The sequence below is a fragment of the Onychomys torridus genome, chromosome 6, assembly GCF_903995425.1.
Source record: "Onychomys torridus chromosome 6, mOncTor1.1, whole genome shotgun sequence".
Lineage (NCBI taxonomy): Eukaryota > Metazoa > Chordata > Mammalia > Rodentia > Cricetidae > Onychomys > Onychomys torridus.
In genome coordinates, this window is record NC_050448.1 from 52,649,594 (window position 1) to 52,663,601 (window position 14,008).

Below are 14,008 nucleotides of genomic sequence, written 5' to 3' on the forward strand. Positions count from 1 at the left end.
CACACACACACACACACGTAAACCAATTAAAAAAAAACTCAATAGAAAATTTCATAACATTATTCATTATAGCCCCAAATGTGAAGGCAACACAGACACCCATGAAATGATGAATGGATGAATGAAATCTCCTACATCCATATTACAGAATGCTGCTACCTGCTCATAAAAATAAAATAATGAAACCCAACAACAATTAATGCTTAAAACGTCACACAAATAAGGTAAACCGATCCCTAATTACATGTTGTTGCAAAACTGGCTGATCTTTAAGAGGTAGAAAGTAGAAGATTATTGGGAGTGGATAAAAATACCAGGAGCAGGACTGTAGCAACGAAATAACAAGGACTTTCACTTCGAGCTGATAACATGTTCAAAATTAATTAGACCAATAATTACACATATTAGCAAGAACATTAAAATCCACTGCACTCTACATCTTACATGAACATGTCAATATATTTGGATTATAGCTCCTCTATGGAAAACAATCCTATCAATTGTCCCCCAAAAAATAATTTTTATTGGTCTTCAGTCTATTTTTGAAATTCAGAGTGTGTGATCAAACACTTCATTGAAATGCTGACCAAGCATTCTTCCTGATTTAAACTGTCAGATTTCCAACACTTTTACCAAGCTGCTCTGGGCAACAGGCAACTCAGAAGCAGGTCTATTGGCTTGCTGGAGGCGAGAGAGCATCAGTGTTTGTTCTGGGAGGGGCCCTGTGTAGGATCCAGACAGAAGCAGAACTCTGCTTTCTGAATATGCTGTCTGGCTCACAGTTCTTATTTTCCATGGCGCCAATTTGCACTCCAGGGTTCCTAAAGCCCCACAGGGGATGTATCAGTTACAAAGCTCTCTGCAGGTAGAGACCTCTAGTTTCTCTGCCATCTGCATTTAGCCCTGATAAAACAGAGCTTCCCTATTAGAGGTCATATTTACTGTAAATATGTTCCATAGATACCTTTTCCTACTTCTCCAGAAAGAACTACCAACTTCACAAAAGGCCAAATTTTGACCCATAAGGGGAGAAACTTTCATGAATTTTTCACCTGTACTTATTGTTATATTCTTCATCTAATTTTAGTTAATAAATTCTCTAGCTTTCAAAATATGGAAGAAAATAAATTTTTGCTACCTAGAATACTGGTTTATGTTATTTCAGGAATTTAATCATATCATTACAGATCCATTCACATTTTTATTCCCTTAAAAATTGATTTATAAGTGCCTGGTACACGTACTGAGAACTCAGTCAAGAACAAATCTGATACATGTCTTGCAGAGTTAGAATTTTATCGGAAGACATGGAAGAGTGAGCAGCTTATAGTAACATAATTTTTAGAAGTCCCTTAATTGAGTTGGCAAAACTGATAAATGGATTAAAGGGCAGTGAACTTGGCCCTGTAGTGTAGGAATAAACATTATTCATTCCCAAGAAATAGGAAAAAATGGCAGTATGTAGTTGTTGCATATATTTTAAATATTTTACTTTTCCCTGAAGTAGAGCATTAATATTTATAAATAGTAAATTTATATTACTTCCAGGATAATTTTGTAAGTTGACTGTAAGATCAAGTGAACATGTGATAAGTCCCTTTGAAGGGTAATTTCTCGGTATCTACATCATTCTACCTTACTGATGACTTTAGGATAGTGGTTCTCAATCTGTGGGTCCTGACCCCTTTGTGGGGGCACATATCAGCTGATCTACATATCATATGTTTACATTACAATTTACATAAGTAGCAAAATTACAGCTAGGAAGTAGCCACAAAATAATTTTATGGTTGAGGGTTACCGCAACATGGGGAGCTGTATTAAAGGGCTACAAGGAAGGTTGAGAACCACTGCTTTAGGAGAAGATTCTAAGCAAACTCAGTCTGTTTTATTTCAGGTCCAGATTGGGAAGCATTACAGTGTAGACATCCATCAACCCTCTGGGCAGATTCTACCCCACAATGGAAATTTCAACAATTTCAGGAAGTGGCAATAAGTTAATTCATCTTAACATCCTTGGCGCAATGGCAGTTTTTACTGTCTGTAATATAGCAGCAGTTCCTATTTATACCTTTGCACTTAAATACCAACTTCTCAGTTTCCATGCACTGACCTTTAACAATTCTGTCTTTTCCTTAAACAAAACCAATAACCAGAGCTATGAGTTTACTCTGAATTCTATATTGTCCTGAATCATGCTCTCCTCAAAAACAATTATAAAATCTGTCTTCCAGAGTTTTTCTAGAGGGTTCAGAAAACACCAACTCTAGGCAAGAGAAGAAAGAAAAGCAGAGCAAGAAAAAACTCATCAATGCCAGCTAAAAAAAGTTGACCAGGAGAACACAATATCTGGCAGACTGGGAAGGAGATGTAATGGGGCAGGCTCTTCTCACTCCAGGTGGTCCTTACCGTTTTTTTGCAAATCTGTGCTAATTCACCTCCCACTTTCTTTTCAGGGATAGCATTTGAGACAAGAGAAAAAAAAGAGGGGGGAAGGGTAGTTCTCATGGCCACCAGAGTTGGACTAAATTGAAACAAGGAGGCTGTTTGAACATGGGGAGGGGGTGGGATTATGCTATGATCTGCTGGTCTCCTTCCAGAATTCATTGACATCTAAACCCCATTTGTGAGATGCTGAGGTGTGGTACCAAGTGAGATCTTTACATGATGATGACTAATTAAATCATGCATCAATAGTTTATCTTGGAGTTTGTTTCTGTCCTCTATAACCATGTGATGGTCTGTACACCTCAAGCTTCTGCAGTGTCTTGCCTGCCACAAGGCCCTCCTTTGCAAATGCATCCTTTCATGCATGGGCCTTCTAAGCCGCCAAAACTGTAAATTGAGTAGATGTTTATTCCCTATAAATTATTCAGTCTGTAGTTTCTTGTGGTATCAACAGAACACAGACAAACCAGGCCACCCCTTAGAAGTAGTGGTAGAAGTGGTAGATGTTATGGGAAAGAAAAGATTCTGGACAGGGTCTCAATGATTCCCATCTGCAGTAGTGTTTCAGCAGTCAGGGAAGGGAGCACCTAAGCTGTAAATATGAGAATCTGGGAGACATGCACAGCATACCTATAATATGCATGAGGACAGCAAATGGCCTTTGTTAGACCACTCACTAATTATGATAGTTTCCAAAATGACTAATCATGATATCAAAATGTATCATCTTAAACATAAGTGGAACAATTATAATGTGAGCCTAAAATCTGGTAATGGATGTTGTTGATTTAAATATATAATGAAATTAGTAATTATAAATTGTATTCTAGTACTGAGACTCATTTATTTGGCAATTATTACCCTGTAAGTTTATTTATACAAGCATATATTCCTAATTACACCCATGCTTATGTAACACACCTTCCTATGGAGACAGAAGGCCTCATACAAGACAATATGCAATTCTGCTGGATAGACTCTTCTTGCATTCATAACCTCTCTGCTTCGGAGGTTTCAACTTTGTAGTTAAGGGACTCTCCATTCCAATTAAGAAAAGATACTCACTATAATCTATCTATTAATGATTTACTTAATCCAATCTCCCCTGTGCATGTCTTACTTCACAGTAGAATGCCTTTCATGTGTTTCTGCAGCCTTCTATTCTCTCTGATTAGTATTCTCCTGTGTCTGAGACATAAATGTCTGAGCATTTGTTAAAAGGAAATATGAATGATTGATATATTAAGACCTTATTTGTCATTTAGAAAAAAAACTTCAAGTATCAGTACTGACAATTTTTCTAATTAAAGAAATAGAAATTTTATAGTTTTCAATTGCTCCTGCACCTTTATACTTTATGCTGCACATGACTAACTATAAGGGTTTGAAAGATACATGGAAACCTAAAATGTTTCAATCATTGCCAAGCATAAATAATGTAAGTCAAATAGAATACCTTTTAAATTTTTGTTAATCAGCATAAAAATGGTAATAAACCACTTGATTTCAGTATTGCAGGAATTTTCTTAAGTAAAAATAAATAATGCCTTAAAAATTTATGTAATGACTAAATAACATGACTACTTAGTCTGTAGTCCAAGGATTTATATGGGTTAAAGGTATCAAATTTAGCTACATATTATAAAAACTACAAAAAAGTATCACAGAGTGAATATGAAAATATAGAAAATAGGTATTAGGCTGCAATGTGTTCTCCTTAGATAGTAATGTGGTTTCCATAATGCTACTTAATATTTGCCCATCAGCTATCTACTCCAGTTCTCAGATTAGGTGTAAATTCAGTGGTCAGTGAAATATCATGAATGTAAGCACTACCAAAAAGATGAACATCAAAAACAAACAAACAAACAAACAAACAAACAAAAAACCACACAGAGTTTTTCTATCTACAACGATATTCAAGTTATTTACCAATTGGTAGAGAAGTCCCAGAAAAGAAAAAGAAAAAAGGTGGTGGAAAGCATGAATGTACAGAAAACAACAGGAAAGAAGAAAGGAAGGAAGAAGGAAGGAGGAAGGAGGGAGGGAGGGAGGGCAAGCAGGCAAGCTTCCCAGGACTTGTCCCATGTCAGCACCTGTATCGATTGACCAGAGGGCAATAGGAATGAGAAACCATAAACTCAGAAGAGGATGAGTTTTCAGTAGTCATTTGGCAGCACTTTGGGATGTATCAAAACCCTCTGAGGAGTCAGGGTTGCTTCTCATACTCTTCAATTTGTATACAGCATGAAATTCATCCATTCTAAGTTTTCGAGACAAATGTGTCTTCTTCAATTTCAAATTCTGAAGGAACTTAAATATCATTTTTCTATTTGTGGCTTGACAGCCTTTCCTTCTCAGCAATCAAAACTGGAGAGTGCAATACCAGCAGTATTTTATGTGTTCTTATCACAATAAGAGAAGGAAAAGAAAGAAGATGGTGGGTGAAGTGACTGACATGTTCATTGGCTTGATTTGGGTAGTATATCTTGAGGCACATGTCTGTGGAAACATCAAATGAGCTTGAACATATGCTACTGGTGTCTATAAATTATATATTTTATAAAAATTACATAAAAATGAAAAATAGCCTAAGATTACTGTAAATACTCTGCAAAGACACTATTGAGACCAAAGCAAATTTACATTTCAAAACAAGTATACTCTAGCTGAAAAACATATATCGTTTAATATATATATATATATCAAATGCTTTCCTACTTTCTTGATCAATTCTACACTTAGAATTTCACAGGATTCTGATATAAAAAGATCAAACTCATCTAAATCCAGTTACAGAATCCATTTCAATTATTCTCATAGGAAAATTTGGAACAGAAAAAAGTTCAGTGTTCAGAAGTTACTCTCTAGCTTGGGTTGGTTTTGGTAAGTATGATTTGACCCACATTATACCCACATAGCTACAGAGTCATGTCATATCAATATGTGGAGGGTGTGTGTTGGGGTGGGGGGAACAGAGGAGAAGTGAGAAAAGAAGACAAAAAAAAGAGAAGTCAGTTTGGATACATCAGGAAGATCAAACACTAAGGTTAAAGAGAGAAGCTGCTGTTCACTGTCTTTTGTATCTCCATTCTAAAGCAACATCATGTTTCAACTCACTGAGTGGTGATTAAAAGCAGATAATGGATTAATAAACCATCCAGTAGGAACTTCCCAGTTGGAACCTACAGTGAGGTCATTGGACATTCACCTTCATCAAGATGAATTCTGTAATAGTTAGTTACATCTTAACAATTAGACTTCCTTTTATAAATAAATTTTTATTTCTAATGGTATTTAGTTATATTACCCTGAGATAAACAAAGTAGATTCCCCCTGCCATGTTCTCCATCCTTTCTGTTTGGGAGCTCCAAAAACTGAGTGTCAATTTAAAAGTAGTGGACTGAGGATGAGGAAAAATGCCAGGCATGATGTAATGCATTGGTAAATTGGGTACTGGGGAGGTGAAAAAAAAAAAAAAACGATTATTAGAACTCCGGGGTCAGGCAATATAGCCTAAGCAGTGAGCTTGGGCTCCAGGGAGAAACAAAGACACAAAAAAACATGTTGAAAGCTCCTGAAGAACGATAGGTTTCCCCTAGTCTACATGCACACACACACACACACACACACACACAGAGAGAGAGAGAGAGACAGACAGACAGACAGACAGACAGACAGACGGACGGACGGACGGACAGACGGACGGACGGACTTTGGCACACATGAGGCAGATCTATTAGATGCTTTGCATTCCTCATCATTATGGGTCACCATTTTTAGGAGTTAAACGTATTTACATTGAGATTACATATAAAGATTTGAATCTCACAAAAATGTCTTCAAACACAAATTTGATCATTTCCTTTTCATTCTCTATGGCTATTGAAATCTTTAACTATTAAGATTTCTCATTTTATTTCTGGGTTCTTACCAGCAGCATGTTAGCAACAATAAACTACATAATGCCACTGCCTAGCACAGACTTAGCTAGAAGGTATTACAGAAACTGTTGTCAAATAAATATCTATAAAAGGATTTAAATTTATGACAAATGAATGCAGTATTAAGTGTAACTAGTTTAATGCCATCTCTATATCTAACCATATCTATTCTTTAAGTATGAAAGTCTTAAAGGCATTTTCAGGACTAAAGTTGAGGCATTTTACAAACTAATCCATGGATTTAACAGAATAAAATAAATGGTCCTAGCATATGGGAAGGAAAGGATGCCCCTGAGATATGAGATTATCTAAATGAAAGTACATGAAGATGAATGTTTATATAACATGCAAGAAAATAAATTTCTATTCACAAACTAGCTAGAAATCATATTTAAAATAAAAAAGTATTAATTTAAAACTCTGATAGATAAAAATATTGTCTAATCTTAATATTGTAAATTCAAAGAGAGGTGCATAATCTGAGGATTGTAATCAAGCTAAGTATTTGAGGAACTATATATAAAAACTTTAAATAGCAAAATAGAATCTAGATAAATGTTCAGTAAAATAATTTCAAGATAAATGTCAAGACTGACCCTATATAGCAAGATTTTAGAAATTAATGTGAATTTTCCTAAATTCTAGATAATAAGATAGTTTTAAGTGCATTTATGTAGTAACATTTTCAGGAATAAACTCTTAGAGGCCTACCTGTATAAGAGTTGTTCTGTGGAACTTTAGTGCCCCCTTCTGGTGCATTTTAGCAAAGCATCCTGAGCAATAGTCTTCCCCACATTCCAGGCATACCTTTAATGATATGATATACCTTTAATGATATGATACAACAAAAAGACAGCAAGACTTTCAGAAAAGATTTGCACAAAGATACTAATTCCCTTGTATTTATGCCTCCACCTACACAGGTGTCATTGGAATGTGAAATGCTAAAGTGTAACACCAAAAACTATTTATTCTCAGAACAAGTAAGCGCAATAGCTGTGGTAGTGTTGGCTATACATATCATATGCATGTATACATGCACCATTATATAATAGCCATAAAACAACTAACAGCATCTGGTCAAGCTCCTTGACCTGGTGGTGGAAATCAAACATTATAAATTAAAACTCTCGTTTTATAACATGTTTTATCTTTATGCACATCAACACTACTTGATAACAACATATAATGCCCCTTCCAAAACTTTCAAATACTTCCATGAATGTATTCTTTTTTCAGTGATCTATAAAATATAGTTTTGAAAATCTTGTCAGAATTGTGCACAAAGGAAAGAAGAAACAAGATGTGGTATTTCTGACTACTAAGATGGTCCCAGGCTTCCCAGTAGTACAAAATGTAATGATTGCACTGTGGAAAGTTTGGGTCTGTAATGTGCCTTTACCCATGATGTTGTTAGGGACCATTGTGAGTGCAGAGAGGAGAAAATAAAACTTTACTATGATTGCAGTTGCTGTTATGAAGCTGTAACGTGGATTTGGCACCTTCACAGTGTGCTGTGCTGTAGTGTAAAGAAATAAGAGCCTGCATTTGTTTCAGTTGGGCCCAGGTTGAGAACCTTGACTGCAAACACGAAGGAGAAAGTATACGGAAGAATGGAGAGTGTGTCAGAAAGTCTATGTCAAGAAAGAATACTGATTTCAATGGTCCGTGATTGTTTGAGTGAACATCGGTATTTATTGTGGTTGAAATCTTGAGCTTTGAGCCGTACAATGTGGATGTTGTTGTGGTATCACCATTAATTTGTACATCCAGGCGGAATCCCAAGTGTGATGTAACAAACAAATCCCCTTTCTTTAAAAACTAATAAAATCTTTAATAAATCGAATATTTCAAGAGACTGAAAGGTCTATTGTTAATTCAATACATTTTTTAAAGTGATTAAAAACATACAGCTGGAATTTTTATTTAAGCGGAAAAAAGAAGCACCTCTATAAAGACTTTCGAAGAAGTCATAATAAAAGGCCCCTAATTATACAATTTTAAGTGCCAAATAAATGTTAAAAATATAATTTCACATAGCTATATGATATTATTATTATACTAATGACTACTTCAAAATATATTCTGCCCAATTTTCTTGTACACACCTGCTAATATTTCTCTGAATTTTTCATAAACCTTTGGCAGTTTCTACCACATAATATGAACCAGGGAACTGAAAATCAGGTTCAGCATATAATTCTAAGCCAAGTATTTATTAACAGTTGTTTAATGAAAGCAGCCCAACAGATATTTGTAGACTAGGAGATCAAAGCTGGAGTTGCCAAGTAAGCTCACATATTTTGTTATACAAGGATATTTGGATTGAAATTGGGTTAAAATGACTGCCAACTGGAAAATCTTTTTAGGCAGTTTGTGCAACTGGCAGCAACATACTAAACCATAGATAAGGTTCCCATTTTGCTGCATAGTTTCCTCACTGGTAAAGCACCAGGGTGCAATTTTTAAAACTATCTGGTTGATTCGGCAAATTCTAGATCAGCTTTATTCACATTCAGAATTCATCTAAATCTAATTAAATCATCCACATATGTCAAATTAATAGGAAACTTTCCTCTCTACATCTAGCATAGAGAAACAGCCTAAAGCCACTGAAATATCACTTAAAATTTAATGTTTGCAAGTGTTGTTTTCATCAATATTTAAATACATAAAGTCATAAGGTGGCAAGCTAATGACAAAACCATGTTAGATATTGTCGTCTTTGTATGTATTAGACACCATGGCAAGCACTTCATCAAATTATAACCATCCATAACTTTGTGGCATAGGCCACAGTTGGGAAATCATCTGCAGAAGGACTTAGTAGTTTACTAAAGGTCATGTACTTCTTAGGGAAAGCTGACATGCAAAAATCCACATTGTAAACCACTTATTCCTATCTTGATACAACATGTAGGATATGAAACATATGGAGAATGGTGTCAGAGGTGTCCATTCTTTCAAAATTATGACAGGACATTGTATTTACTATAGAGATATTGTTGCAAGTGTGTGTGTGTGTTGCTAGTCATGATTGAAAAGAGAGAGGATAATACTGTAAATGATATCGTTAAGCAAGAGTGAGGAAATGATGTTCAGTGGCTACGTAGATATTTTAAACTTGTCTGCAAGCACAAAGAGTAACAGTAATGAAAAGGAGCAGCATATGTTGTGGAATATATAATTGTGTATTTGTTTATGCCAAGGAATATTACTTTAACTGCATAAAGGCATGTTACATTTGTTTATCCTGCATTTGTTTAGTGATGTAAGGATATGTTACATTTAGTTATGCTGCATTTGTTTAATTTTGTAAAGATGTATTGCATTTGTTTCACCTTGCCTGCCTAAGGCACCTGATTGGTCTAAAAATGCTGAATGGCCAATAGCTAGGCAGGGCTGGCGGGTTGAGAGAATAAGTAGGAGGAGAAATCTAGGCTTGAGAAGAAGAAGAGAATGAGGGGAAAAGAGAGGGACATGCCCTGGCTGGAAACCAGGCAGTTGCAAGAAGCAGTGAAAGTAAGATTCAAAAGGAAAGAAAGGTAAAAAGCCCCAAGTCAAAAATGTAGATGAAGAGAAACAGGTTAAGTTATAAGAGCTAGTAAGAAATGAGCATAAGATAAGGCCAAGCATTCATAACTAATATTAAGTCTTCTTGTGTTGATTTGGCAGCTGATTGGTGGCCCAAAAGAAAAAGTGTGTTACAGGCTTAGAGCTGCGTAAGCAGACTCAGTGGGGAGAGGTGTGTCTAGGGCCTTGACAGGTCTACCTTGGTTGCATTGTAGTTTACTTACTAGGAGAGCGGCTTTGTTCTCACACTGTCCACAAACTTTTCTTTTCGTCTTGGGCTTTTCGCTTCCAAAAGAATGTGCCATTTTGTAAGTAACTAGTTGTTTCGCTGGTGCTAGAAGAAAAAAAAATCAAGATAATCAGTTTAAAGTAAGTTTGTTTTATTTGTTTGTTGATTAACAATGTAGCAAAACTATGAGCATTGATTTCCAAGTGTTCACACGAAACTGTAGAATTAGCTGCATAATAACTGGATGCAGATAAGTCTGATCTGTCAATTCATTGTAGAGCCTGTAGCAACCCCTGCTAGCCCTCAGGAGTAAGGGCAGCATGCATCCACTTCCATCTGTTTTGCTTAGACCCCCTTGATGTGAGCATTCATCTCTACACAATACTGACATTTATACCTAATATATGTGAAGATCCTATATGAATACATATAATATATGAAGAGCCTTATCTGTAAGATATAATACAGGAAGCAGCTTACCTTCAATCTGTTCCTTTAGTAACTTTAATTTCACATTTCCAACAGGGAGCTGCAGTAATGAAATAGATATTATTTTTCAGGTACATACTGTCTTATCTAAAGAAAATGTAATTATTAACAAAATGTTAGATAGCTATTCCATTTGGGTAGATGTTGCATAAAAAACATATTATTTGAGAATATAAAACTAAAAGATAATTAAATGCATATATAAACTTCTAATTTCATTAAAAAGAAAAAATAATAAATATTGTATATATAAACCATTTCTGGTTGTGTTCCCTCATTGATACGGGGTCTCACTATGTGGCTCAGGCTAACCTCTAACTCCTGATCCTTCTGGCAGTCTTCCTGAATCAGTATTGAGCCGCCAAACCCAGTAGACTAGTTTTTACACCATATTCTAGGAATATTTTCCTTATTTTAAAAAGTTTCAGAATTGCATTTTCTTGCAAGTATATAGTATAATTGGAGCATAACAAAAGTTACTATATGTCAGCATGAATTGATTTTAAGAAAACACTAGCATCAAATACTGCAAAGGTTTAGAAGTCTCTTCCTCCTTCTGAAGCACACTTTCTGGTATTTGTAAAAACTGAATCTATACTGAATTCTGACTAAAGCACTCTATTCACATAACTGCAGAAACCAATGGCATTATTTTGTTTGTACAATTTAGAGAACCACATTTCAGCATTGTGGTCTTTCCCAACATATGTATTATTTATGATCCCTGACTTTCTTATATGATTGATAAAATATACTTGAGAGCATAAGAGCCAATACTGAGTATTTCAATATAAACAAGCCCTTGAAACCTTTGGTTCTTAACATTGTAGGCAGCAAAAGGGACCTGCCGATTGAACACATTCGCCTGGGTCTTATTAAAACCAGCATTTTAAGTACACAGTGAGCCTAGAGGATGGTGCGCATTTACATAGACACTGTCGAATCATGCCCAGCTTTCAATTTGCAATTTGCATGCTCAATTGCCCAATTTGTACATGAAGATATGAGAACAATGGCTGTCTCTATATCTATGGCTGTGGCAACTGCAGTCATCTTTGAAAATTTAGGCCTAATTATTCTCTGTGGTTTTGCTTCAAAGATGCACTTATTGTTCATATTCTTTGAAGTAGCTGTTCAGATGTTTTCTGTACCAAACACAGCAGAAAAGAAAATAGAATTGAAATAATCAACTTTTGTGTGAATCACACTTTTATTTTTTAAGTTGGCAATGTTATACAAGTTACAGATAATTTAACCTCACATTTTATAACTGAATTATCCAGTATGATTACCTTAATGATGCAACTGAATTCTGAATTGCAATGTGATCAGCCTGGCAATGAGCTTCTTATGAATAGGTACATCAGGAAAATAAAGTAGTTATTAGGGAAATTTCATAATTTATTTTTATTAACTATGAGTAATATGTATCTGTCCTATAAATGTATCCATATTTACTTCAAATTATCCAAATTGTATAAAAATATGAGTGAATAAGCTGCTAGTCCCTAGCTTCAGTCTAATTGAATTTTGTCATTGAATTTGATTTTTATGTTTGAAAAATAATTGAGTAATAAAGTAGGCTTAGCCAGTGGATACAAATGCTCACACGCATGTTTACATGATTCTGAGAATCTGAAAACAGAATTTAATATGCTAAAACCAGTGTCTCATTGCTGTGCCAGAAGGCATTGAACAAAAGCTTCTCAATGTGGTTTAATTTGCTCTCCATCCTTAACATCTGAGCAGTTGGTATAGACTAAGCTATGGTCAGTGGTCTCTCAGACACTACAAATACCGGCAACCTCCCTGCAGTGCCTTCATGTGTCCAAAGTGCCCCTGGGGGCACTTTTTCAATGATTTCCACCTCCTGAAATATTCCATTTCTGCTTACTATCTATATAACCTAAGGTTCCTTACCGTTCCATAAAATCCTGTGTAAAAACCCACTTAACTAATTGTACTTTGTATCCTAAAAGTGTTTCACCCCAAAGTTCTTATTAACTGAAGGCCACTTGGGGGGGGGGGGTCAAAGCTTCTCTAAAAACAATATCTACAGAAAGAAACTAGTTCATTTTTGAGGGTTTGAGTTTGTTGTTGATTTCTTTTTTCTTTCCTTTCTTTTGGGCGGGCTGATCTCCAGCTCACTATGTAGCTGAGGATGACCTTGAGCTTATGATCCACTTGCTCCATTTCCCAAAAGATGGGTGCCATTGTGTCATTTATGAGGTCTTGAGAATTAAAGCCAGGGCTTCCTGCACGCAGGGAAGCACTCTGTAACTGAACCACTTCCCCAGACCCACGCGTGTTACTGCTCCGCTCCCGTTACTCACTGGCACAGAGGGGGAAGGGCTGCATCTTTTAACCAGGGTGCTCTTTCACCATCACTGTCTGTTCTCATCCCCTGGAGATCCGCACTGCCTCCTTACTGTTTTCATCAAAGTCCAGGTTCTTCTTCTACCCAAACATCAGCAGTCTACTCCGCATTTCTCCTCCGCCCATTTCTGTTTAGCAACTCTATTTCAGTGCCCATTTATCTGACATCCAGCACTGAAGATGCTCTAAAACTCTGGCAGCTGTGGGCATCTAAATGCTCTACCTGCCCCACCATTGTGACCAAACCTTGCAGCTAGACATCATTCTAAGCGGCCACACCTTCAATATTCCGAACACAGAGGTTCTCAGTGATAAATAGGATCACTTCTGCTACGCTCAGCTCTCCCATTCTACCTACTATTGTGATGAAATAATGCTATAGGGTTTTCTGAAAGCCCACGCTGAATAACCCCCAGGATCACACAGGACTTCTTAGCAGTAAGTTCAGTCATTTACTGCTAAACCCCAGCCGTGATTTCCACAGCTGCTACTCCAAACCTCCACGCTCAAGAATTCATAGTCATCCTGTTTCCTGTCCTTCACCTGAGCAGGGGCTGTCTCCTTCAACTCCATGAGAATGCTGATGTCTCATTACAGTTTTCTACACTACTGTACTCTATCACCTGTCAAATCGAATCTCTAGCATTTGTGTTAATTTACACCTATGTTATGTTTTTTCCTGTTTTGGTTGCCAGAGGAAATGGGTTCTCCCTTCCCCAGTGAAGGTGCCTTTAAGGAACCTCCTTCTCAAAGACCACAGCGCCGACCATGGTACTTCTGTCATCAGCATCTTTAATTTCTCCCCTACTTGCATTCCCATACCTCAACCTGTGACTGGCTGACTTGCATCCACCAAACCCCAAGCTACTTAACTCTTCCTTGACCCTATTGAACCTTCATGGTGTTCTTGCTCTTGTTTTCACTCCAGTTAAATGTGTTCATGTCTCCC

The 14,008-nt window shown here is 36.4% G+C and overlaps 1 protein-coding gene across 1 annotated transcript in view; it reads right to left on the minus strand.

Annotated features, from left to right (window-relative positions):
- Positions 1–14,008, minus strand: part of Zbbx (zinc finger B-box domain containing) — a 104,479-nt gene that overhangs the window by 72,568 nt on the left and 17,903 nt on the right. Inside the window, exons 5-7 of the mRNA XM_036191322.1 lie at positions 10,675–10,723; positions 10,190–10,299; positions 7,104–7,199 (exon numbers count right to left, since the gene is read on the minus strand). Coding sequence (XP_036047215.1) covers positions 7,104–7,199; positions 10,190–10,299; positions 10,675–10,723 — 255 coding nt within the window. The remainder of the gene's footprint in view (positions 1–7,103; positions 7,200–10,189; positions 10,300–10,674; positions 10,724–14,008) is intronic.